This window comes from Tamandua tetradactyla, chromosome 17 (assembly GCF_023851605.1).
Source record: "Tamandua tetradactyla isolate mTamTet1 chromosome 17, mTamTet1.pri, whole genome shotgun sequence".
Classification (NCBI taxonomy): Eukaryota; Metazoa; Chordata; class Mammalia; order Pilosa; family Myrmecophagidae; genus Tamandua; species Tamandua tetradactyla.
The window spans coordinates 18,115,129-18,141,642 of record NC_135343.1 but is presented as its reverse complement, the minus strand read 5'-3'; the positions used below and the strand labels follow the sequence as shown (position 1 = coordinate 18,141,642).

Below are 26,514 nucleotides of genomic sequence, written 5' to 3'. Positions count from 1 at the left end.
GAATCCGTGTTCCCTCTATTATTATTATTATTATAGCAAAATTAAAATATGCACAAAAGTAGAACGCCTGTTTACCCCACGCAGCTTCAACAATCATCACCTCATGGCTAATCCTTTTTCCATCTGTACGCTTATTTACTTCCCCTCCTCCCATATTATGGAATCTGTTTGTTTTTTTTGTTTGTCTGTTTGTTTTAGTTTATTTGTTTTAAATCAGGGGCTCGGAGGCAATTAGGCCATAGACATGAACGGGAAACCACTAATCAAGCGGCAGACGAGGAGCAAGGGAATTTCAGGAGAGGGCAGGGCAAAGGCAGAAAAACGAAAGGGGACAGTAAGTGGGGAGTACGCTGCGTACCTGCGGGGGGCGGGGGCTGCCTGGCTGCAAGTAACAATGATAAGAGTCAAAGATCACGGGGCTGCCAGGCAGCAGGTCTAGTGTCTTTAGCATGCCTGGTGTCTCTGAGAAACACAAAAGGCCTCTCCTCTGGGTAAGTACATTTTTAAAGTGCACCCATGGGGATAAAGCCACCCACCCAGGGTCTGAACTTGGCAAGCAGAATGTGGGTTGGGTGCTGTCCCTACTCACTGCCTCTGCCCTTCCCTTCCGGGCTGGGAGCAAACCAGGTATCTGCCGGGCAGCCCCAGGCCAGGGCATGAGGGAGCCCAAAGGCCAAGCCGAGGGGTTTGGACTTTATCTTATAAGGGCTGAATGATGCTAAAAAGGGGGCTATGGGACAATCAGACTTGGGAAAACTATTTGGGAGGACACGATTAATTTGAGATGGGAGGAAAGCGCAGCAGGTGTTGGAAATCTCGTTTGGCATTCTAGAGATAACTGGGGGCCGGATATAGGGACATGGAAGTCACTCATCTAGTTGTCAGATGAAGCCTTGGGAAGGGTGAAATTGCCCAGGGAGGACATTCAGCATAAGAATAATCAGGGGTGAAGGCGCTGGGGAAGACCAGCATTTAGAGAACTGGGACTGGGAGGAGGAAAACCAGCAAAGGAGACAGAGTTTAAGGAGGAATGGTCAGGGGCTTGGGATGGAGAGAGGGAGGGAGAGCAGAGCTCACAGAAGCCAAGAGAGTGAAAGGGGTCAAGGGTGTGGTAAGAGGGACACATTCATTTAGGGAAGCAGGGGAGAGAAGGACACTAGGAATGTAAGCGAGGGCCAAATTTTGGTCCTGGTACCCGGAATGACAAGCTAAGGAGTTGGGACTTCGGACTTGAACAGCAGTATAACAGGTGCCAGGCTTTGGAGCATGACCTTGTGGGTCAGTTGGAGCCAGGTTTGCAGCCTACCAAGTTACATTCCTACGCCTGCCATTTGCCAAGTATGTTCTCAGGCAAATTGTTTAAGGTGAGTTCAGAATCCCTGCTAATAAAGTGTGGACCAAAAAAGCCACTTTCATCAGGATGGTATCTAGATGACATCTCGAAGGGCCATTCTTATCATTGGCACCTAAGGACACACTGCCTTGTAATGCAGAGTTTCTTTTCACGTGTCTATCTCCTTCCTCTCCCGTAAACTGCTTTGGGGACATGGATTGATCCTGAAGAGATTCACAATGCAGTGAAGGACCTACACAGGCTGCCTAACCCTAACACAAGGTGAGCTGTGATGGGTGCGGCGACGGAAGTGTGAAGAAGGAGTGTGGGGGACAGGCTTTGTGCAGACAGGACGGCGGTGATGAGGCTCCCGGGCAGCAGAGCAGGAGCACAGCAAACATGGGAGTTGGAAGACGAGTCTGAGGAAAGCTAAGAGCCTTGGAGGGTTCAAAATAAGTTGTTGTCAGAATTGAGGAGACAGAGGTGTGGTGAACACAATTCAAGGTGACATCCAAGGAGGCACGTCCTCATGCAGTCCCATGATACCCCCTTAAGGCAGCTGCAACCTGTGATTTGCTTCTGACCAACAGAATACAGCAAGAGTGACGTGATAACATTCCCCAGATTGTTACATTATAAGGCAAAGGTGAAGGGAGTTTGTAGAAATAGTTTCGGTCCTCATCATTTGACCCTGAGTAATCAAAAGAGAGATTAGCCTAGGTGGGCCTGATCTAATCAGGTGAGTCCTAAAGCTAGGTCTTCCCCAAAATTAGAAACCCAACACAGGAAAAAATTTCTCTCTTGCTAGTCTTGCAGAGGCAAGCTGCATGAGCCCTACAGCGGGAAGGAAATGAATTCTGTCAACAACCACATGAAACTGGAAGAAGACCCTAAAATTTAGATGAGAATGCAGCCTAGCCAAAAACTTAACTTCTGTCCTATGAGGCCCCGGGCAGAAGACCCAGATATGCTGTGCCTGGTGTTGTGACAATCAGAAACTGCAGGCTAACAAATGGGAGTTGTTTTTAAGCCACTAAGTATGTGATAATTTGTTATGCAGTGATAGGAAGCTAACACATGAGCTCACACTGTGGAGGGCCATAAATCACAGGTTAAAAAGTATGGGCTTCATTATGTGGTCCATACTATTTTTGAGATGAGAGAGACATGCTTTAAGAGGCTAAGAGATGACAGTGGGAAGGGCAGCCTGGGGTGAGGGGTGATCACAACCCCTTAAAAGATTTTAGCGAGGACTTGGTTTCTAGGAATGGGTCAGGAGAGCCTTGGTGAATAACTAGGTTTCGGGTTAAACCAAAGCTATAGAGGGTTGCTCTTCAGTCCAATTTAAAATAAAAATAGAAAGAAGAGGAAGAAAAGCCCAACGAAAGAAACTGACAATTACCATGAAAACCTTAAGGAACCTTAGTGTCCTTGTTGCTAATTATAAATATTTACTCCTCCCCAAATTCCTGACCTCACACAAGAGCCTGCGTAAATAGTCGTGCTCCCTTACTGGAAAGTGTGTGTGTGTGTGTGTGTGTGTGTTTTCTACGTTTTCTTGGAAGGGGGACAGGCAGGAAAAAGGATGGGATGACCTGCAAAGAGTCACTTCCTGTTGGATATTGGCTAGTTCCCTCCCCACCCCCACTCCCAGGTCATAAACCCCCGAGACCCTCAGCCACTCCCCCTTCCATGCTTCTATGTGCTGGAGACAACTAAGCCAAACAAACTCAGGAAATGGCAAGAGGTTGGGAAGGAGAGGAAGTTCATGGCATAGAAGGAAAAAGTAAAGAGAATGCCCTGATGTTCAAGGAAGGGGGTGGAGAAAGGAGAAAAATGAAGGTTGCCCCAAGGCTGCCCAGCACCAAAACTTTAAAATGTTGTGCTTGAGCTTTAAATCAAAGCTGGCACAAACCGTGGGTCAGATCTTCTGTGACCCTTCAAATGTTAACATTCACAGTGATAAACAGCTCCCCCCACCCTATCCAAAAAAGTTCTCTGCAAGCAAATTGGAACAAACAGCTAATCTAAAGCCAGTTGCTAAGAGACCAGCTGGGCAGCAGCCTAAGTTTATTCAAATGTCTGGAGAATTCTTTATTTTTTCACTTTAAAAACAGGAGGGTCGGGGGGGGGGGGGGGGGGAGAGGCTACCTGTAGATGACTCCGTGCTGGTGGAGGAACATGAGGGCGGACGTGACCTCTGCGGCATAGAACCGTGAGCGGGGCTCGTCGAATTTTCGAGAGCGCTGAATCTGAAACATCAGGTCTCCACCGTTTACATATTCCATGACGAAAAAGAGGCGGTCCTGAAAGGAGAGGAGAAAATTACCTTTTAGCTACTTTCATGTCAGTTGCCCAGAAGGGCGAGAGTATTGCAAGTCCAATGTAAGAGAACTGGGACTCGAGGAAGAAGGAGCAAAGGTGCGTGAACCCTGGTAGCACAAAGCCAAAGGAAAGAGGAATGAATGACACACCTGTTAGGGTATGAGATGCTACTTTACCATCTCGTTCCCTGTGCCACTTTTTGTTTTGGCAGTTTTGAGACATATTCACATACCATACAATCCGTCCAAGGGATACAGTGGATGGTTATTAGTATAATCACAGAGCTGTGCCCTCATTACCACAATTACTCCAAAAAGAAGTCCTTGTGTCACTTTTTGAGGAGAAATATGGATATCTGCTTGGCCTGTGAGAGAAGTCCAAGACTGACAGGAGAGCAGGAGCTCTGCCTGATTTCAGTTACTGATTTCAGGTTGTCATCTAGAACGAGTCTCGGCCCCTTGGGAGGCTCCAGTTACCTTTTCTGTCTCACAGGTTTAATAAATCCCCTCCCTCCCCCAAAAGATGCCCATGTCCTAAGGTGGGGACTCTGTGAGCTAGGGAGATAATGCCTGACTATCACAGTGGGCCCTACTTGCAATCACAGGTGTCCTCATAAGGAGGAGGCAGAGATGCCACATACAGAAGAGAAGCAGGCCACGGGACCTCAGAGGCAGAGACTGGGGTGATGCAGCTACAAGCCAAGGAATGTCAGCTGCCACCAGATGCTGAGGCAACTAGGATTCTCCCCTAGAACCAGTTCAGCTTCATCTGGGTGACACGTTTTATCCATGATAATGTGGGATAAGGATGGATTGAATTTGCAGTTTTGCAACTAATATTTTCTGAGCTCCTAGAGTGAGGGGTACCATGCTAGGTAGGAGGTAAAGAATTGCAAGCCATCTTTGTCCTCCAGAGGCTCACAATACACAGGTGGAGTTGAGAGATGGGCAGGCTGATAAAAAATGAAATAGCAGAAGGTATTAAAGATTCGGGGTGATGAAGGATTTCAAAGAAAGAGGAGCTCTGAACTGGGAAGTGTGTGTGTGTGTGTGTGTGTGTGTGTGGGTGAGGGTGTGGGTGCACGGAGGATTCCAAATGGAGCTAGGTCCTGAAAAAAAGAGAAGAGAGGAAGGCACAAACACAATAGCCAGGAAATGGGAAAAAGCAAGCATGCTTAGGGACCAATAATCGGAACAGATCAGCCGAGGGGAGGGGTTCACCGAGCAAACAGTGGATGGGGTGCAGCCTAAGCTGTTCACATACAGATACAGCCTAAGTGAAGCATCTCAGAATGGGCTACTTATACTGCTTTCAGTCAAAATTGACAGAATTATTTCCATTAAGTCTGAGTAAAAATTACTCAGTAAAAATTACAGAAACACTTTTGATAGCTTATCTGTTTTATTCTTGACATCTCTTTGAAAACAAGTCCATAATTAAGAATTGTAATTAATTCAGGGTGGCTCCTCACCCACTACGTTATCCAGAATTACTCAAGCTTTACTGGTATTCTCAAAGGGCCAAAGGGCCAGTTTCTCTTTCATCTGCCTTCCCTTCCCCTCACGGCCTGCCTCTTTCATGTCTCGAGTACAGTTTTGTACTCAGAAGTACATATACTACCTTGCCCTCCATTCATTCATTCATTCATTCATTCAATCTTCCATCCTTCATTCAAATTTGCATTTCAAAGATGCAAGGCACAGGCCAGTCCCAGCCCAATGAAGTCAGGGTCTCTGAGGGTAGGAACAAGGCATTAGTAAGTTCTGAAGCTCCTCAGGTGATTCCAATGTGCAGCCAGGATTCAGAACCACCAAGTCTTTTCCATATGATCCCTGCCTTGGTGTTTTTGCATCTTCGAGATGTGTAGATTGTAAATCTTTCCAGTGCTAGGACCCATCTTTTCCTTTCAAGGATCTCCCAGAAGCAATGATTATTAAACATTGCTGGGCATCAGAATCACAGAGCCTTCTTACAATGACATGAGTTCCCAGGCCCATCCTCCTGAGTTTCTTATTCAGAAGGTGTGGAGTAGAGCCTGAGAATTTGCATCTCAAACAAGTCCCAGGTGATGCCGCTGCTGCTCATCGAGGCAACCTGGAACCTCTGCCCTACAGGACTTGGGATAAGCCCTTCATGCCATTCCTTTCCCACCACATTATTCTAGCTGAGCTGACAATCAGAAATAGCTGTTGCAATGTCCTTTCCACAGTCACCCACCCCAAATGGATTCTTTCCTAGGCCATGCTTTAAACTCCACATCTCCGAATAGGAAGTACACCACCCCCTGCTGCCTCCCACCAGCTCTTGGCTGCTTTTTATCCTGCCAACAAGGGACACACAGCACAAGGTATAAGGATGGGGGCTTTGGAGAGTGGAACAAGAGCTCCCACCTGATTCCTTCCCCTTTTGGCTGAGTGACTTCAGGCAAATGACTTCATCTCTCTGTGCTCAGTTTATTCATCTGTTAAAATGAGTATGATAATAGGACCTGCTTTGCAGACTTCTTCTGTGCATGAGATCAGACCCTCAAGGGCCTGGTTCAGAAAGATGACCTGTTCCTGCTGCAGTTGACGGTATCATGGCTGCTAGTACTAAGACCACTATCAACTCTTCCTTTCCCCTGAACTCTCAGCAGTGTTCTTCCCTGACCGCCCACTCTTCCTCTAAACACTGGCTTCCCGCCTACTTCACTCTCCTGGTGTGCTTCCTAGGTTTCTGAGAGACTTCTTCCCCCTCCTTGTTGGCGTCTCCTCTCCTGGGTCATCAGGTGTTGGACTCTCACGGGGCTGGGACCTGGTTCCTCCACTTTCCCACTCTGTCCCTCTCTGAGTGATCTCATCCTCCTTCACTGAAGCTAACACACCTCTCCAACCATGACTCAGAAGCGTGTGCCTCCAACCCGGCCCTGTCCTCCAAGCTCTAGCCCCACTTATCCAACTGCCTTTCTGACATCTCCCCTTGGATGCCTCAAAGGCACACAAACCCAGCGTGTTCAAACCTGAATTCATAATCATCTGCCAACAAACTGGTCCTCGTTCAGAGTCCAGCGCAGCCTCTCTCTGCAAAGGGCTTTACCATCCCACCAGTTTGACAAGTCAGAAACCTGGAGTCGTTCTTAATACCTCCCTTCCCCTCATCCCTTACGTCCATCTCAGCCCTGTCGCTTTTACCTATTGCACCTTACCACCTCTGTAACCGGTTACATTTGTCTACTTCTCTCCGCCGTCATGACCACCACCCTGGCCCACGCAGCTGTTAGCACTTGTCTAGATTCTTACAAGTGCCTTCTTGCCAAGTCTCCCCACATTGACTCCAGTCCCCCTCCAAAAGTGATCACGCTGCAGGCAGAGGGAGCGTGCCAGGATGAAAAAAGTGATTGTAACCCACCCCCCTTCCAGCTCTCATTCTACTCATTAATACTCTTGCTTCAGACTTCTTGTTACTCTTATAACAGATGAAAAAGCTCCTCAGTTTGCCTCAAGGCCTGCATTATCTGGTCCTACTTACCTCTCATGAGTAAGTCTCCTTCAAGCTGTTCCTTGTTCCATCCGCCCCGACAGCAAACTCCCTCCGGCTATGGGGACTTTCCCTTAGTTGTTCCCTCTGCTGGGAATGGTTTTCCCTCCCCCTTCACCAGGTTATTCTCTCTTCCTCCTTCAGACTGCAGCATGGCCATCTTTTCTCCTCCGAAGCCAGCCACGACCTCTCTGACAAAGTCAAGCCTCCCGTCTTATGCACTATATGCTCTGCGGGAGCATTTAGCCTCGGGGTGATTTTGTGATTTTTTTTTGTAATTAATGAATGTCTTTCTCCCCCAGTAGTCTGTGCTCTTCATGAGGACAGGAGCTGTCGGTAATTCTGGCCTTTTGGTTTGTAAGAGATTTAGCCTAACCTGAAATAGATGCTGCTGTGGTTCCCTCTAAAGACAGCATCATGTGGACAGACGAAATCAGAAAGGTCAAGGGACTAAAAGGGAGAATTTGAACCAGAAGGTGCTCTGACATTTGTATCTGCAAATTCGTACTGCTTAGTGAGTTAAAAATAAGAGTTAGCCTGCTGCAGAGGGTCTTCCAACTCGGGAGGGCGGAGATGGGTGCCCACCCTGACCACAGCACCCACAGGTGGGAGGTCTCTATCAACCACCCAGTACTGGGTTACAGCTTTGAGCGGTTCTGTCATTCTGTGGCTAGATGTCTTCTCTTCCCAGCATGCTGGTCAGCTCTTTGAGGAACACACCTTACCTTCCTTAGCAATCCCCATCTACGCTAGCTCAGAACTCCACACCCAAGGAAGGACTCGATAAAAATGTGCTCATGCTAAACATTCACCCCATGTGAGCATCATCAAGGGAATGACTTTTGTTGGTTTAGTTCCTTATGTATCCAGCAACTTGAGCTGAGCCTGACATATAGTGGGTTACTACATCTTTGTTCAACGCATGAAATCTTGATCACCCACAATGGACAAGGGTCTGGGTGTGGGAAATTCAGTAATAAACCAAACTTGGTTTGCCCATGTTATTACTATTGTTAGCCTCGTTTTGAGTTATTTTAACTTAAGTTCATCTTGAACTTTAATTTCTACATAGTACAGCTCAATGTTCATGCCCAAAAGCATAATCAACCCTTTTGTAGATAGTTAGGGATGCTTTAAAGCCAGATAAGGTTTTCACCATGTCCCCCACTATTCAGTGAGTTCGGATTGTTTCTGACCTCTACATTTAACACACTTGAGAAGCATGTTTTGATGCAGAGTGAGAACCTCAAGTCATTCTGGGAACTGCTTAATTACATAAACTGAAATCAAAAGAAAGCTGGCAAACCCAGCGGCTACTCGCTAATCCCCTCTTGGCATGGGTAGAAAACAAAACAAAACAAAACAAAAACTTAACTTCCTGGTAAAGTAAGCAAATATGTTTTCTCAGGTAATCAAAGATTTTAAAAGCCTTATTCCACCTCCTCCTCCCTTAATCTCACCTGAATGTCTAAAAAGTTACGGTCTTGTGATAGCAAGTGAAATAATAAAATTAGGAAAGAGAGATTATGTGTCATGGCCATTTAGGGTAAGAATAGTTAATAATGACCTTCAAGCCGGAAGGGCCACACCATATGTCTGAAATTCCCACTGGGCTCCATTTTCCCAGAGCGCTAACCTGTCCTGCTGTTGAGGGGAAAGCTAGTCCCACCCTTTTCATCTTTCAAGATATTATGGATAGCCAGAGGCTTCCTATCAGCAGCACTGCATGTCCTGCCAATTGGGTTTGTTTGGACACACATTCTCCAACATTTGTTAGCTGCTTACATATGAAAAGATTCTATCGCTTTTGAATCAAATTCACATGGGTGCCCAACAAAAGACTGGATTTGGAACAGCCTGTCTCTGATGTTCCAGTGACAGCATGAACAATTTTTCCAACGTATCATCTAAGGGAATCATGGGTCCTCACTCCATGCTCTTTAAATCTCCTTTCCCCCCTCCCTCTTTAGGTTCTTTGACCTGTCGGTTCAACAGGTCTATCCTGGGTGCCCAGCCCTGATTTGGATGCTCAAAGGATACAGCATATGCCATAGCCTTGACTTTGGTTTCCATGGCCTTAGAATCAAACACAGGACACCATACAGGGCAAAATAAATGTTTTATCATTATGTGCTAAACTCTTCTGCATCCAGTCTGATTGTGACACCTCTGTATCTGGGTCTTATCTTCTTAGTCTCCCTAGAGAACAATAGTCTATGACCTATAAGGCCTTAGTACTTAGAGAAAATCATCATAAGAAATAGCCAGTCTATATTTTATGAAAACCCAGTCTGTATTTTCCATAATACCACTGGTGTTAATGGACTGGCCATTGCTATAGAAGTTTGGTTGAGATAAACCTGAACTTGAGGGAAGACCACGTAAGCCATGACCAGTGAACAAGGCCTTGCACACTGGGAGGAGGGAGGCGGAGGTTTGGCCAGTTAGAAGCACAGCCCTGAAGGAGCCAGGTAAGAGGAAAGGAGCACTGCATGTGGGAATGAGAAGGGGGAAGAGAACCCAGTGAAAAACTTGCCCTCTAGGAAACAAGGTAAATATTAGGTACACATAGATGGAGAGGTAGGAGGGAGACAGAGCACAGGGTTTGGAGGCAGTAGGGTCGAGGGAGGTTCTAAAAATAAAGAGCCTTAAATATCTGAGTTGTAAAATGGCACAATTAAAGTGAATTTTAAGAAAAAAAGTTCTGAAAGCAGAATTCAGAATTCCTGATTGTGCTGGTTTGAAAGGAAGTATGCCCCCTAAGAAAAGTCATATTTTAATATAAATCCCATTTCTTAAAGGTAGAATAGTCTCTATTCAATGCTGTGTATTTGGGACTGTGATGGGATCATCTCCCTGGTTGATGAGATTTAGTTAAGAACGGTTGTTAAACTGGATTAGGGGATGACATGTCTCCACCCATCTGAGTGGGTCTTGATTAGTTTCTGAAGTCCTATAAAAGAGGAAACATTTTGGAGAATATGAGACTCAGAGAGAGCAGAGAATGCTGCAGCACCACAATGCAGAGTCCACGAGCCAGCAACCTTTGGAGTTGAAGAAGGAAAGTGCCTCCCGGGGAGCTTCATGAAATAGGAAGCCAGGAGAGAAAGCTAGCAGATGATGCCATGTTCGCCATGTGCCCTTCCAGCTGAGAGAGAGAAACCCTGACTGTGTTCACCATGTGCCATCTCACTTGAGAGAGAGACCCTGAACTTCATCGGCCTTCTTGAACCAAGGTATCTTTCCCCAGATGCCTTTGATTGGACATTTCTATAGACTTGTTTTAATTGGGACATTTTCTCGGCCTTAGATCTGTAAACTAGCAACTCATTAAACTCCCCTTGTTAAAAGCCATTCCTTTTCTGGTATATTGCATTCTAGCAGCTAGCAAACTAGAACACTGATGGATTGGGAAAAGTAGCTTGAAATTATTCCATCTCTTCCCCATTTCCATTGTCCTAAATGTCTTGTTATCTTTGAAAAGAAAGACAACACACTCCCCTCTTTATTATATTCCTTGGTAGAGCCAAAGGAAAGATCCAACCACTTTAGGAACTTAAATCAATCTTATTTCCCTATTTCTGAATGTTAAGCCACAAAGAAAGTACAGCTATCATCACAATAAACTACACACAGTAAATAACGATTGGTCCTGTCCAGCTCTTACTCTCAATAGAGCCACGTTCAATTAGCCTTATAGACCTGCACGGCCTTTGAGGAGAATCTTAGGCAGGCAGCCGGCAGCATAGTCCTTGCGTAGGCTTATTCACCGAGACCTTTCCTACCTTTTATTTTTCACCTCTTGGTTTACAAGACTGTTTTTGCAGCTCTTCTTTCCACTGCAAACAAACACTTCTTTAAACTGGAAACATGTCAAGGACAGAGAGCACGTGAATCAGCTTGAACTGCACAGAGCATATGGCTCTGTTAAACTGAATTTGTTGGAATGATTAAAATCTTTTCTTGACCTTACTAAACTCCTTCAACCAACATCTTGAAGGCCAAGATTTCAGAAGACTGTAAGAAATGACAAAGACCTTATAACGTGTGGATAAACACTTAAGACACATATCAGTCAGCAAAGCATCAGGGCTTGAAGCCGTAATAATGTCATGGGTGGTTTCTAATAATTGGTCCATTTATTGTACTTTGGGTTCTGAGAAACGTCAGAGGCTCCCACATACACGCCCTCCCAGGTGGCACACACGTTAAATTCTCTAAAAGGGTGGTACCCATCCGCGATGACCAGACCTCAACACGCAGAGCCCCTGAGAACCCAAGTTTACACGTGGAAATGAAAGGTCAGTCAGGGTCTGAGGGTTTCTGAGGGCCATTTTTTTTCTTTAAAATGTAACTATTACCCCGACGATGGCTCAGTGGTAGAGTTCATGCCTGCCATGCCGGAGACCTGGGTTTGATTCTCCGTGCCTGCCTGCACACACACACAAAAAGTTTACTGTTGGCAGAAATAAATAACAGAAAGAAAAGATCTTTTTTCTTACTGGAGACTTTTCTGCCAATTAACAGAGAATAAAAGAGTCCCCTAATTAGTAGTGATGTAAATTTTCTGCAATAATAACAATAACCATTATTATCACTGTAGTGATGTTGTTTAAAAAAAAATCATTTCCATATCTTCTTAGGAATCACAAATAGGCTACAAGTGACAAAGTGATAGAGGGTAGAGTCTACCCTGCTTTGGGTAAAAGGAAGATACCTGTGAGCGTGTGAGAAAACCTTAACCTAATCACAATGGGCCAAATGACAAAAATGCCCACACCATGGGTCTGCTGGTTGAGAAGGTATAAATTTCATGAGCAGCTGATATTTGTTTCCAACTGCTTAAAACGATGATTATTTAACTTGACTTAAACAGGATGCCTCAAGTTTAAAGCGACCTAAAAGCTGCACCAAACTGACTCACCCATTGAAGCTCAAATAAACATTTCCTGCCTCTGCTTAGAGCTGTACTCAGAGCCCACAGAACAACTCAGATGATTGCCAGCATGCCCTCCACTTTCATCTCTGTGGGAACATCAGGAGAAAGGGGAAGAGCTATGGTTCAATCAACCAGAAGAACACTCTTCATTTGTTGCAGTTATCAGTTTCTTCTGAAAAACCAGTTCGTATTATAGCACATGACAGTGTGAATGGATTGGCCCCCAGATAGGTGCTGACCTTGAGAGCCATCTCCTGCCACAGATGGCAGCAGCATCTAGAGTTAAGCAGGAATGGCTTATCATTAGCATTCTCCTTGAAAATGACAGAATCAAGGTTTAGACAGGGAACACAAACACACCAAAGTAAAGCACAGAGGGGCTGTTCTGATGGAGCCTCACTGAGGTCTCCTTCCTTCACGCCACTGTATTACAAGTTTCGATGTCTATGTGGAACCGTCCCCTCATGGGATCCTGGCTTCCCAGTTTCTCCCCGTGGGCTGCTTTCTCCATTAAGTGCCATTCCTGGGCATGGGCGTCTCACAACTGTGCTCTGGCCCTGGCTGTCCACCTGGACTTTGGGAAAGCAACAAGTCTGCTCAACTTAGAGTCCTGGCTTTCCTGCAGAGGTTTCATGCTCTGTGGTGTGTCCGTGGCCCACCTATAATCTGTTCTGCCCATTCTAGGCAAGACAATGACACAGGCCAAATCTGCCATTGGTGCCACCAAAGGCCCACATGATGGTCTTGTCTTTTGACACTGTTCTTCTCACGTAGTCCAGGCTCTTCCTCACATCCAGTGCCCAGATGGCATCAGACTCTGGTTGTTTCCCATGCGTACACCTTCCTGCATCCCCTGCAGGATGTAAGTGCCTGATAGCAGGTGTTCAGAACACCCCTTTTCTATGCATTCCAGTGTCCTCCAGGCTCAGCATGTGAGTAGCTCAGGAACGGTGAGCTGACAAGTCCTCCTGGTTTTGGACACAGGGATGTTGGAGATGGACCCACGCAGAATTGAAGCAACACTCATGGCTGATACTCTGATTCCCAGAAAACTGATGTCACCTTATCCTCTGGATCTAGCAGAACAAGAGGCACCTATAGAGTTCACACCTGAGTTCTGATTTCTAGGAGGCTGATGCACCTAATACTGTTGGATATTTAGCCACTTATCCTGGGGGCAAGCCTTGATCCATTTTATCGCTGCTGTTGCTCTTGTTTTGTTTGATGTTTGATTTCTCCACCTTTGTTTTTTTGTTTCTTTACTTGCTTGCTCAATTTTATTTAAAAAGAAATCCTGCTAACCAACCAGGGGATTAGACTGTGCCTACAATGTGGTTAAAATGATCAGTGAATTCAGAGAAAAGCAATCAAGGGAACTTTTTTCAAACCTTGGGAATTTAAAACAACTGACCAGTTCACTGAATTGCCTCCATTTCCAATCAGCTGTCAACATGACAATAATTCCTCTTTTCTTGCCCTTTCTTTTCCTTTTAAGGAATAAACAGAGTTGTTGTGGCGCTCTAAAGATAAGTATATACCAGGAAGCTGACCAAAAATAGAAAAGGTACATCATTTTTTCCCCTTCAGTTGTGAGAAGGAAACACAATCTACCTGGATGGAACTATTTAGGTTGATCATACTATACCAAGAGGGAGAAAAAGCTGCCCCCTCATGCCAGCCACGGTGTGGCAGCCAGAGTTGCTCCTACCTATAAAGAGCAATGGCATCATGAGAGTTTCTATTTGGCTTGGAGACCAGATAACATACGCACATTGTAGGCTGTGCAGCAGTCATCTGGGTCTCCAGTGAAACTTTATTTCTCCACCTAGAATAGTAGAAGGGAAGGTGTCTCCTTCCACTCCTAAGTTTACCCACTTATCAGGACCTATGTCATGTCTGGTCAGTTCAGCCAACAATGATCTTTTCCCTTCCTGATCTGCCACAGAGCTTTCTATCTGCACCAGCCCTTGATTATTCTCAAAACAGCCTTTAGCAGAAGCCTGACTAGCCACAGGGTTAGTGGGGTGTCTGATTCTGGGTACCACATTTAACACTGAGAAACAAGAGTCCATTCTGGGAAAGGCAAAGAGGATGGCAAGTAGATATCATCTGACTTATAATGATTGGCTAAAGGAAGTGGCATGGTCACCCTCATGAATCAAGTCTCAGAGAAGACTGAAAGGCCAAAATGAATGAATGAATGAATGATGAATGAGCTATCTATAAAAGAAACAAACTAAAGAGCAACTCACTTAAAACATCTGAAGGATTGATTGCCAAATTGGAGGGAGATGTGACCTGCATTACTGCAGAGGGCCAAACTGAAACCAATGGACAGAAGATACAGTGAGGCCCCAATTATTATAGTCTAGGAAAGACTTCCAACAACGTTAGCCCTCTTTTAAACACTAGATCCTACTGCTTTGCTCTGTAGTAAGTTTTGTCAACCTGAGTGATGTTAGAATTGGGTAGATGATCGTTTTGCAGAATTAACAGAAACACTCTCCATTTATTGACAGGGTAGACCAGATTAATGATCCCCAAAGCTGGCTGAGCATCAGAACCCCTTGGAAGCCTTTTAGGGTGCAGAGATTCCCAGGGTCCTCTATCAGAGCTTCTAACTCTGGGGTAGGTCCTGGGTATATACACTTATTAATTTAATTTTTTATTTTTTTTTACATGGGCAGGCTCCAGGACTTGAGCCCGGGTCTCTGGTATGGCAGACGAGAACTCTGCCATGGAGCCACCACTGCACTGCCCAGATTATACATTTATTTTAATTCCCCCATGTAGCTCTTGATGATCACCGAGGTTTGGAACCACTGGACTAGGCAACTGCTGAGGTGCCATCTACCATGAAGATCTGGTGATTCTGCTGCATTCTGTTCTGCATCTTCTCTTTTGATTTCTTGTGTTTGTAAACCTAGCTGGAATCTAATTTCTTGGATGAGTGGTTTCTTGCCTTCTTCCATCACAGTACACTGATGGACAAAGATGCACCCCCATCAAAAACATGGCCTTCGGGCGGGTCACAGTGGCTCAGCAGGTAAGAGTGCTTGCCTGCCATGCCCAAGGACCCGGATTCAATTCCCGATGCCTGCCCATGTAAAAAAAAAAAACATGGCCTTCCACAACACGGGTTATCTCCTGGGGGTAACAGGGCTGTGTCTCCTGCCTCTGGCTGAGCTCTCTACAATGATTAGCACCAAGCTGAGCTCATCAAAGCCATTCCAATAGTGTTGATAACAAAGTACTGTGTAGCTCACTAGACTATATTGTGATTTGGCACCCATAGGGCCAGATGAAATAAAGTTGAGGGCCTGAAGTTCCTACCCATGGCTAGATAGTTATTGTTTCACTACCTAATTACATTTTTTCATTTTTCCCTTTCTCTCAATCCCATTCAGTTGGCTTTCAGTCCTATAGACCTGTTTTTGGATTCGCATGGATGGCTGCCCCAAACCAAACAAGCCACTTCATGTTAGGAAGAAAGCATGATTGACACCTTCACTGCACTAAATCCCCTTTCATGTTCTCACTTCTTTAATAAAGCACAAAATTAAAATGTGCTAATCTGGGGAAAATTGGCAACTTGGAAATAATACCCAAACATATACACATAACTCAATCCTGGGGATTCTGAACACTTGCTCACATTGTGTTAAGTTTTAAGTGGCATGACTGGTGGCTGCAGGCAGGCTGAAGAGGATGTCCATATCACCTCACTAACCCTTTCATTCGATAACAGACAGAGCATGAAGGGGCTTTTGTTTTTATTATTGAATTCTTTGATCCCTATGTTTCTGCTCAGTGTTACTCTTAATGCTGAACTGTGTGGTGAGATTAACTTATAAATATTTGGTGATATAGCAAAGCGTCCCTTGTAAGGAACTGTTTAACCACTGTGGAGCTATTGCACGAAGCATTTCCATGAGTTCCAGCATTTTTTTTTTCTTAAATATATGAGCACAGACTCCAATCAACACCATGCTGTCTGCATTAACACGGCACAAGAGCCTGTAGAAACAGAATATAAACAGCTTGTGTTTAATCAGTTCACAAACCTTTTGTTCATAACTACCTGGAAAGGTGGTGACGTAGGCATAGCAGGGTCACAGGACAAGCTCACAGTTTTGGTACGGATTTAGGGCTGATAGTTTGGATAGGAGGTAGGTCTTTGTAAATGTAGAAATCCGTACTCTCAACAGATTTGTTCATGCCATGAATTAAAATATAAACCTGGGAGCTTAGGAGCCTGAACTAAAATACTTAATGAGTTGAAGTCAGTCCTTTTTGGTGGCACTTTTTCAGTGGGGTACTTTAAATTTTTTGGATAGCTTTTCCCAACTCCATCCTCACTAGCATGGTATAGGATGGAGCCGAGCTGCCTGGGCTCAAATTCTAGCTCAGCTACTTACTGGCTTGTGACCTTGGGCAAACAGAGGTGTTGGCTTCCCCATGTGTAAAACTGAGATTTAATCGTAGCTGCTCCATAGGAATGTATGAAAAATTAAATAGAGTATGATTTGCATTATTAAGGTGTCTGGCCCCAAATAGCTGCCCAGGAAAACATGAGTTCTAATCCTCCATTCTCAAGCTTCCACTAGGTAGCTGCACATGACTCCATGCTGGGCAAATCTCAGTCAGTTGGTTTGTACTTACGGAGGGCTTTCTAGGGGGCACAATCTAGTTGAAGAATAAGAAACGCCAATGATATGAGCATCAACACACAGGATGGCATTTCATTATGCATGGATTTGTGATGGAGAAATAGTGAAGGAAGGCTTCATGGAAGAGCTGGGATCTAATGAGGCGAGGGCATCAAAATGAGTAAGGCTTGGGCATTCCAGTTTAGAAAAAATATGAGGCATGGACAGAGAAAAGCATTTGTTATACTTAGGGTTCAATAAGGAGAGCTAGCTCTTTGAAAAAAATTTTTAAAAATCTCCATCTTGGCTTTTTTTTTGCCCTAGAAAATTATAATTAAAGGCAAATATAAGGACACCATTAACAAATAGAAGTTAATAATGCTTTTATTGAGCATGTACTACATGTCAAGCAGCAGTTATTTTTACATTGATGCAAGAATCTTGAAAGCAGATGTTAATATCTTGATTCTACACCAAGACACAGAGGATCAGAGAGGACAGTTGACTTCTGTAAGGCCACAGAGCTAGTAAGTAGTTCAGCCAGAACTCGAACTCAGGTCTGTTCTTCCGAAGCCAGTGCTATTTCTATTATGCAGGAGTCATCCTCAGCATCATTCAATAAAGCTGACACTAAGGCTCGCTTTTTTTTTTTTGCATGGGCAGGCACTGGGGAACGAACTGGGGTTTCCCGCATGGCAGGCGAGAACTCTGCCACTGAGCCACCGCGCCTGCCCAAGGCTTACTTTTTATACATGAAAAATAATGGTATATAAGGTTAAGGGATATATGTTCATGTCTACACAGGTAGCCTCCGCTTGGGATATATTTGTAGGGTGGTCTTAAATCTCTAGGACATAAACTCTGCTGCTCTCTGAAGGGGCAGGACAGGGATCTGTTCTACTCCCTGTGACCCCAGGACCCTTGGCCTTCTCTAGAGTGAACCTAGGGTGTGGGTGAATACAACGTCATGCCTTTTACACAGACGTCTGCTTTCTGGCAAACCAATCTGGACCACACTGTGAATCTGTACGGCACAAAAAGACTCCTGAGTGGGGAGGAAGGAGAGGTGCCGAGACCCATGGACTATGCCACAGTGGAAGCAAGGAAGTCCATTGACTTGGCGCTACTTTGTGATCCTGCGGGCAAATTTAAGGTTAGGAACATAATGTTAAGGAAAGACCATTCTTCCTGGCTTTGGGGCAGCAAGTTGAGAAACAAGGGTAGCTAGAGGTGAATATTAGAATTGACCAAAAAATGCCAATCTGAGGCCATTTAAAATAGGAGCAGCAACAGAAAGACAAAGTCGTGTGGCATGCAATGAGGTGAATGAACCTGGGGGACATTATGTGATGCAAAATAAGCCAAAAAACAAAAAGAATAAATATTGTATGGTGTCTTTGAGAACATGCTTATAAGAAAATGGAAGCCTAGATTGCCAGTTCCTACAGCAGTCAAATTTAGTCCAGAACTGTAATTGTTATTTTTAGATTTTGAGATCCTGTGCTATATATATACAAAACCTGGTATATTCTTGGAACTTTGGCTACCTATGTGACACTTAAGACTCAGAATTGGAGCTCTTCAGGTCTGAAAGTCAGCATTGCTACATACAACAATTGTTAAAGAAACTGAAAAAGAGGCTTCAATTAGAGATAAGAATGAAGATAATCAGGTCAGGACTAAGGTAACTCAGAATACAGGGGTACGGATGACATTGCCTGTACTTTAGAACTTCACCTACTGTATGAAACCAAAGGAAGAGAGGCTTATTTTGTCCAACACCTAAATTTTTTATAGCACATAATCTAACTCAATCTGTCTTGATAGCTCGTTTAAACAACCCGAACACATGGAGCCCAGAATGAGAATGAAGACTTGTAATTCTGTATAGCTTAATGTAATAACCAGATGCCCCCTAGAGTATGCTGGGCAGATAATTAAAAAGTATTGGCAAAGTCCCTTGAGGGACTGGAGAAAAAATAAGGAACTATTAAACCTTACCACCAGGGAAACCCATGATACCATCTCAAAATTAGAGATTTCCAAGTCAATAGGCTAAGCCCTTGATCTTGAGGCTTGTATTTGTGAAGCTTATTTACACAGGAGAAGCTAAACTTACCTATAGTTATGCTAAAGAAAACCTCTTTTGTTGTTCAGATGTGGCCACTCTCTCTCTCTCTAAGCTCAGCTCTGCAAAGAAGATCATTACCTGCCCCTCTATGTGGGACATGACATCCAGGGGTGAAAGTTTCCCTGGCACTGTGGGACACGACTCAGAGGTGTGGGATCAACAATGTCTTCCTGACCAAAAGGGAGGAAAGAAATATAACAAAATAAGGTATCAGTGGCTAAGAGAGTTCAAATAGAGTCGAGAGGTTATTCGGGAGGCTACTCTTATGCAAGCTTCAGCTAGATATTACTAATTATCATGGTTTGCTAAACCCAACCAAAACCATTCCTGTCAACCCTAAAGAACACCTAGGGCTCTATCTGAGATTCTACAAAAGTTTCACACACTAAGATTACTTTTCAGAAACCTACAACCTCAAAATGGTTCCTAGGCCAGGTAAGTCCTAAAACCCAGAGGGCCCAGCCTCTCCAGAACATCAACTAGTTCCATCCCCCATCCCATATTATCAACATGAAAAACTTAGAATAGGTGTAGCCCAAATACCCCTAAAGATTGAGAGAAGCATGAAAGGAGAAGGAACTATAAGAGAAGATAGGATTTAACAAATGACTATGACTGTTAAATCACGGTAGTGATATTTCTTTTAGTCTCCAGCGTCTTGGATTACCTAGAAGGAAAAACCTGAAATTGGGATTGTGGCGCTGTAGCCCATACCAAATCTGCTCTATAGCTACTTATTACAAAGTTTTTTGAAATTTATTGCTTTTTTAAATATATATATATGTTATATAGCACACAATAAAAAATGTTTTTTAAAAAATAGGAATAGCAGTTTTTTATGGCCCTGAAGGCATTATTACACCCAAATCACCAAGTAAACTAAGACCATATTTAGAATTCTCTATTACCAAGACTGAAAGAATTCTTCAGACCTTATTACAATATTAAAATTACTGGTATTCATGATTATGCAAGGGTATAGTTTGGAAAATTTTTCCCATCCAAATGGTTCACGGGTTTACAAGAGCCTCTATTAACTTTGTAATGTGGAAATCTGAATTTGCTGAGCAAATGCCAGATGAATGAACTGATTCAAAGCAGTGGGAACTGATTTTTAAATGGTCAGATAATAGATGTGTGAATTCTATATTTTAAACTATAAAGCACTGTACAGGAATTCATTCTTCTAGCTAATGTAAACATTTTTGCAAAGCACATAATTTTTTTCAAATGTCTTCTTAGATACATACCACAGACGTGTAGTCACCCCATCACCCAAATAAGTCTTACCCTCAGCCTTCAGAAACCACTTCAGAGAACAGCTAGTATCTTCAAAGTTATATGATTAGAAATTTGGAGAGATTTCATCCTGCAGATGGCGAGCAGCAGGCAAAGTACGTTGTGAGTGAGAATACCTAAGAGGGTGCTATGTCAAAGAGTCTCCACCTCGGTTTTTCTGTTCATTAAAGAACATGACTGTTCTCTATTCGAGATTCTTCTTCCTTCCCCACTGTCAATTTGCCCCAATGAGCAGCAGCAGTGCTTCTCAACTGAATGCCTTTTTAAAACACAGATTCCTGGTTCTTTCAGATTCTGAGTCCACAGATCTGGGGCGAGGCCTGAGATTTTGTATTTCAACAAGCTCCCAGGCCATGAAAAGCAGCTGGTGTGGGGATCACACTTTGAGTCGCACAGATTAAGACCTTCCCGAGGCTGGATGCAAATTTTAACTTGATATCTCAGTGCTCTTTACTTGTACTGATTTTTTTTTTCCTAACATAACCATCGCTTGCTCTTGGGTTGCTTCTGAACCGTGCAGACAACTCATCTCAAGTCTCTCCTCTCTACATATCAAACACTTCCTATTCTCCTCCTACCTGGAAAGGCCTTTTCAAGTGAAGGGCAGCCCATAGAAAGCTCTTCCTCTTCTGAATTCACTTCAATCATGCCCCTGATAATTAATCATATCCTGCACATTAGAGCCTTAAACCAATGCCTTATATTGTTAAGTCAGAGAGGGTTATTCGCTTTGGTGTTATTTTTCTGCCTTACTATTCTAACTGGAGTCTAGCGGTCCTTGAGAGAAGAAGCATGTGCTGGATTGCTTCGCTTTAGTCATTTAAATTAGTTGTTACTAGTTAGTAATAACTGATTAGTTAGACTTACCAATCAATACAATGAATGTTACTTTGCCTCTGCTCAGCTGAGACTGTCTAAACTACCACGGCGGGTGAGCACCATTATGGACCCCTCAATTCAACACTGCCCCATGGTCTTGCTTCCCAGAGCTGCACTGCCCCCATCCCCCACCCCCACCGAGGTCCCTTTCTGAATCTTTACTGGATCGGAAGTTAGAGGGCTGATGACTCAGTCAGCTCACCCAAATACAGTACTTCTTCTCTTCCTCCTGGATACAGAATGGCTATGGTTTATAATCATTCATGACCCTTCCTTTAAAAATTCTTCAGAGGGATTCTTCCCACCAGAAGAAGAGGTAAAAGTGCATGCAGGCAAGACACCAAAGTCTCTCCTGAACAATGAAAACCAAAGATTTTTCACTTGCTTTCTGACTAATGCCTTAGCTGGTGAGATAATCAGTAAGCCAGTGAGGAAACACTGCTTTCAACCACAGTACTATGTAAAAAATGTGCATTCTCTTGCAATACTTCCTACAAACAATCCAGTGCCAGGAAACTCCAAACAAATGCCTGGAATACTAGTGTATTTCCAGATTCATATGACTTTTACAGTATCCCCACTTTGCATCAGATTCTTGTTTTGCCAAGTTAGGAGGAGAGCTAAGCAATCATTGTCAAGTGAATTTGCTTCGTAAGGATGGGCAAGCAATCAAATCTCCAGGTTCTGCTTGGGAACCAATGGGACGTTTTGTGCATTAATTTCATGAGTGCCAATCAGTCTTTGACACATCTTTTTTAAGTATCTACAATAAGCAACACATTGTGCCTCTTTTTATACATACACGGTTTATTCACCTTTCTCTCAGGATTCCAAGACATGTCTACTCTGGAAATGAGATGTGATGTTTCCTTTCACACCAAGTAGGCTGAGACCAAATCTGAATATGCACTGAACATGCTGAAGAGATCAGCAAGACTGCCAGTGGCACAGAGACCAGGCCACAGCACAAAGCCTTGGGCTGACAGGTCCATCCATCACTCAGCCTCATTGGCAGGGCTGAAACTGCCTCTTGGATGCCACCTCAGGCTGTTTCTCATGGCTCTAAACCACTGCTTTAAGTACCACTCTTTCTCCCTTAAGCTGAACTGTTTGAACCAAATTATTTTGATAGGCAAGAACTCAACATATAGTGTGGTTCACTCTATATATTGGCATCTGTTCAAATATGATAGTATGGTATCTTGAATGGGACTGGGCTGAAAATTTATCTTTATAAGGAACTTCATTGCTTGGCCAATTAACAGTCAATTCAAATGCAAGAGGAATTTTCAACTTATTTAAGATCATCAACTTCTAAGTACCTCATTAACACCAGTTTTTTAGTAAATGTGCTAATTAAAATTACCCTTATGTTCTCATTTGGCAGGTTCAGCAGAACCTGTACTTGGCAACAATTTGTTAGCAGTTCTTAACCTGTCAATGCACAAAAGTAATAAATATAATGTCATTTCTTTGAAAATATTTCATGCAGTTCAGATCTACACCAATTCTAATTACCCAAATTCGTTTTTCTTTCTTTTTTTTTGCACTATCTCTGCTTGAGTAAGATAAAAACTCTGCCAACTTGGCTAAGAAAGACTCACTGACTACAGAACAATTAGCAAGAGTTCCCTACCAAACCAAAGACAGACCTCACCACAGAGCTAAGAACGAACTCTTCCTGCTCTCCAAGCAGCCCTCCCCAAAGCTCCCACGTACTTACAACCCAGGGTCAGCTAGTGACAACGGTCACTTCTAGCCTTCCAGCACAGTGAGAAACTTCCACCCTGTTCTGATTATCCAAATGGAAAATTTATAAGAGACACAGACAGATCAGTTCATAGACTAAGCCCCAAGCACTAGAAATAACTTATTTTCACAACTTATTTGAACAAAGTGTATGGGTAATGTAAAGTTACGAAATGACTGTAAGTCTGGGATTCCCAATCGGAATGGATGATTCCCACCCTTCCCCCTGGAAATGGAAAAATCAAGATGCATTGTATATCCTTAGCCAATTCAATCTCTGCTTATCTATTTCCATTCATAAATTTGGAGGGAAAGAAAGGAACGGAAGGAAAGCGAGGTCTAAATAAAGGTAGGTTACTCCTATTACTTCACACTTCCTTTTGGGTTGACTTTCGCTGAGCCAGCATGAAAATCAGTATACTGGCAGACACAGAGGGGAAAACAGATACAACGAAACACAGGAAAAGAAGTTTAGGAAGGCTTCTCCTTCCCCCAGTATCGCACAGGCCTCTCTCAACACCCCACAGCCCCCTGGAGGCCCCCACATGTCCACGTCCTTCCTCTAGGTAACGACCTCTGCTCCCAGGACTCTCAGAGCAAGTACTGAGGTTAAAATGGCATCTTGACTATCAGCAACCAGCCCGCTGAAATGTCTGTGAAGTAGCAACCTCTGGAGGGATGGTGGATCTTGGCAAACGGGCTGTCAGATGCCAATACAGTCTCAGAAGGGACAGTTGAGATGAATTCAACAGTGGCATTCCATGAGCCCCATAAGCATGAAGCAATGGGGTGCCTGAGCTTCCCAGAAGACAATGCTATGAGCTAAAGCATGGATCAAGTGGTCCATTCTATTTTCCAAACATGCACAAACACTTCCTTGGAATCAGCAATATGACTCAAGGCACCGGTGATCATTTATGGCTTATAAATATAATAAAGATATTTGAGGAAAATTTTCCAATTGGAAAATATTCAGATTTCTTTCTTTCTTATTTTTCACATGTTTCCAATCTCTGGTGACATCATATCTTGATCATGGGAAGATGAAGCAAAAACCCTCCAGAAATATCTAATTTTAAAACTGGAGGGTAGACAGGATTCTACTACAATCCGAAAAGTAATTTCTCCACACTTAGTGGCAGCAGATCTTTTCTGAACTCTGGTCTTCACACAGACCTCGTATTTGGCTATTCAGATGACAATGACAACTCCTTAGCCAAATTGACTGTGCTTTTTTTTCTGACTCTAAAGCTTAATAGGACAGACAGGGAGATAGAAGAGGTACCGATGGGGTCAGAGAAAGCCTTTGCATGAAATGTTTTCTTTCACTCGTCGGGAAACAGACTATTTCAAGAGTATAATCGACCCAGGGATGAGCTTGGCCCTGGCACCATTGTGGGATCGACAACACCTTCCTGACCAAAAGGGGAAAGAAGAGTAATAAAATAAGACATCAGTAGCTAAGAGAGATCAAATAGAGCCAAGAGGCTATTTTGGAAATGATTATTCAGGCTTCAGTTAGATAGTGCTAATTGCTATGGTTTGCTAAACTCCAACCAACATCACTCCTGTTAACTCTTAAGAACACCTAGGGCTCAAACTGAGGCTCTATAAGTTTCCTGTACTAAGTTTGCTCTCCTAGAAACTATAATTTCCAGCAGGTTCTGATAAATCCTGAAGCCCAGAGGGGCCAGCCTCTCCAATGTTATCAACTGATTAATTCCCCCTATCTTTTAGTGTCAATACCCCTTCTCAACATGAAAAAGTCAGAAAAGGCATTGCCTAAAGTTCTCTATAGAGAAGGATCAAAGGAGAAGGAGGAATTGTAACAGAGAAAATGACTGCTGAATCACTATATTGCTATTTCTTTTAGCCTCCAATGTTCTGGAACAGCTAGAAGGAAAAATCTGAAATAGTTGTATTAAAAAAAATGTATATTAGAAAACATGACAAGCTGAAAATACTGTTTCTCATTTTATTTCTTGGAGAAGCTGCTTAGTTCACCCATAGACACATCCCCTGCCCCTTGAATCCTAGATAAACAACATTCTTTCAAGGTGCAGTTCATGAATTCCTGCCCCCACCCCCCACCCCTTTCTCTTTCCTCAGTGGTAGGCTTTTAGGTTTAAATCACACAGGGATTACCTCAATTTCCCACTCCTTTACCTGTTTGAGTGAAAAAATCTTGGAGAATTATTTTCATATCATTTATGATCCCAGCTCTGAGGTGTGAGAGACTTTAAATCAAGTATTTTGAAGGGTCAAGAGTGCACAAGGGTCAAATGCCTTAAGAGCATGATCTGGCAAGCTAGGAAGTCAACACTTTCCCCTTCAGACTCCAGCTGAAAATGAGGCGCACCATCTGGGGAAAGCTGAAACTGTTAAGCAACAGCAATCCCCCTGCCCCCCCTGCCCTCCCCCTCCCCCCCACGCATAGAGAAATTCCACAGGCCATGCACTCAGACAAGCAGAGAGAGACAGATTAGTATCACACAGCAAAATTCTATAATATTAGGAGCTGGAAGACAGCCTTTACAGTCTCTGTAAATGTAATTCTGCCTCTAGGCAGTACTTTGCCATAAGTCCACCGAAGCATTTTCGAATTCCCATAGCTTGCACTGTCACCCAAATCAAAGAATAACCATCCTCAGAAAATGTTTCTTTGTCACTCCCTAATTCTTCTTTCTATCTAATCTAGGAAAGCGGTAACATTCAGTAAGACTTGGCTTCTGCTGATGATAATCTAAATCCCTCAGGCTGCAGTTTAAGATTTGGTTGCCAAGACTGTCCTTTTCCTTTATCACTTGAAAAGCATACAGTAAAGAAACCATTAGTACAAGGGGACCTGCTTAACTTGGGGTATCTATTGGTGAGCATCAGGGAAATGCATGATTAACTGAAATTCATGTGAACTTCAGTTGCAAATATATTTATATAAACTTAGGGCGCCAAAGGAATAAGACTAGTTTAACAGGCGCAAACCATTTTTATACACAGCAAAATATGAGCAGATGGAGAAGTTGAGGACTGAAAATTCATTATAGTCAGTAACTTTTGGGGCTCACAGAGGAAGTGAGGTTCTGTCAAGTCATCACGAAAGGAAACTATCTTCCTCTCAGGTTATTCAACAATTTTGAAGCTGAAAAGAGTTGTATAGAAAACTGTATTCCAATTTAGGCAGAGGAGGTTATTAAGAAGAAGTATTACTGTAGAACGAAGTGGAGATGAGCCTGGCAAAAACACTGCAAATCCTTTCCCGCCCCTTTCAAGATGGTCTCAGTTTGTAGACTTCTCTGTCCTGGGAGCATGCTTGACTTCCATTTCAAATGCAAGGGAAAACAAACAAACTTGGGCTGCTTCACACAGCCTCAAATAGCTTTTGCACAAAGATGAGCACTCCATCAGGCGGGCATTTGAGGGCTCAGACCACAGAAGTACGACTGGGAGACTGTGCTCCCAAGTCCAGTACAATTCAGAAATTATTTCAGCTGTTCTCATTTTAGAAGTAAAACAAAAACACCAAGTAGGAACAAACAAACACATGCTTCGATGTATCTATTTTTAAAAGAAAAGCACAGCCGTGCCCCTGACTTTCAGTCTGTTTTTCTCCATTAAACCTCAGGATCTTGGGCATAAAAGAAAGCACACTGCAATGCTGGAAGTAGGGGCAGTTCCAGAATTTCTCCTCCTTGCA

At 43.5% G+C, this 26,514-nt stretch overlaps 1 protein-coding gene across 2 annotated transcripts in view; it reads right to left on the bottom strand.

The window, feature by feature from the left end:
• Positions 1-26,514, bottom strand: part of PRKCE (protein kinase C epsilon) — a 549,400-nt gene that overhangs the window by 89,093 nt on the left and 433,793 nt on the right. For both annotated transcript variants that reach the window (XR_013164248.1, XM_077134147.1), the window contains exon 11: positions 3,485-3,639. Coding sequence is in view for 1 of the 2 variants with exons in the window: in XM_077134147.1 (XP_076990262.1) it covers positions 3,485-3,639 (155 nt within the window). In the remaining variant the exon portion in view is untranslated. The remainder of the gene's footprint in view (positions 1-3,484; positions 3,640-26,514) is intronic.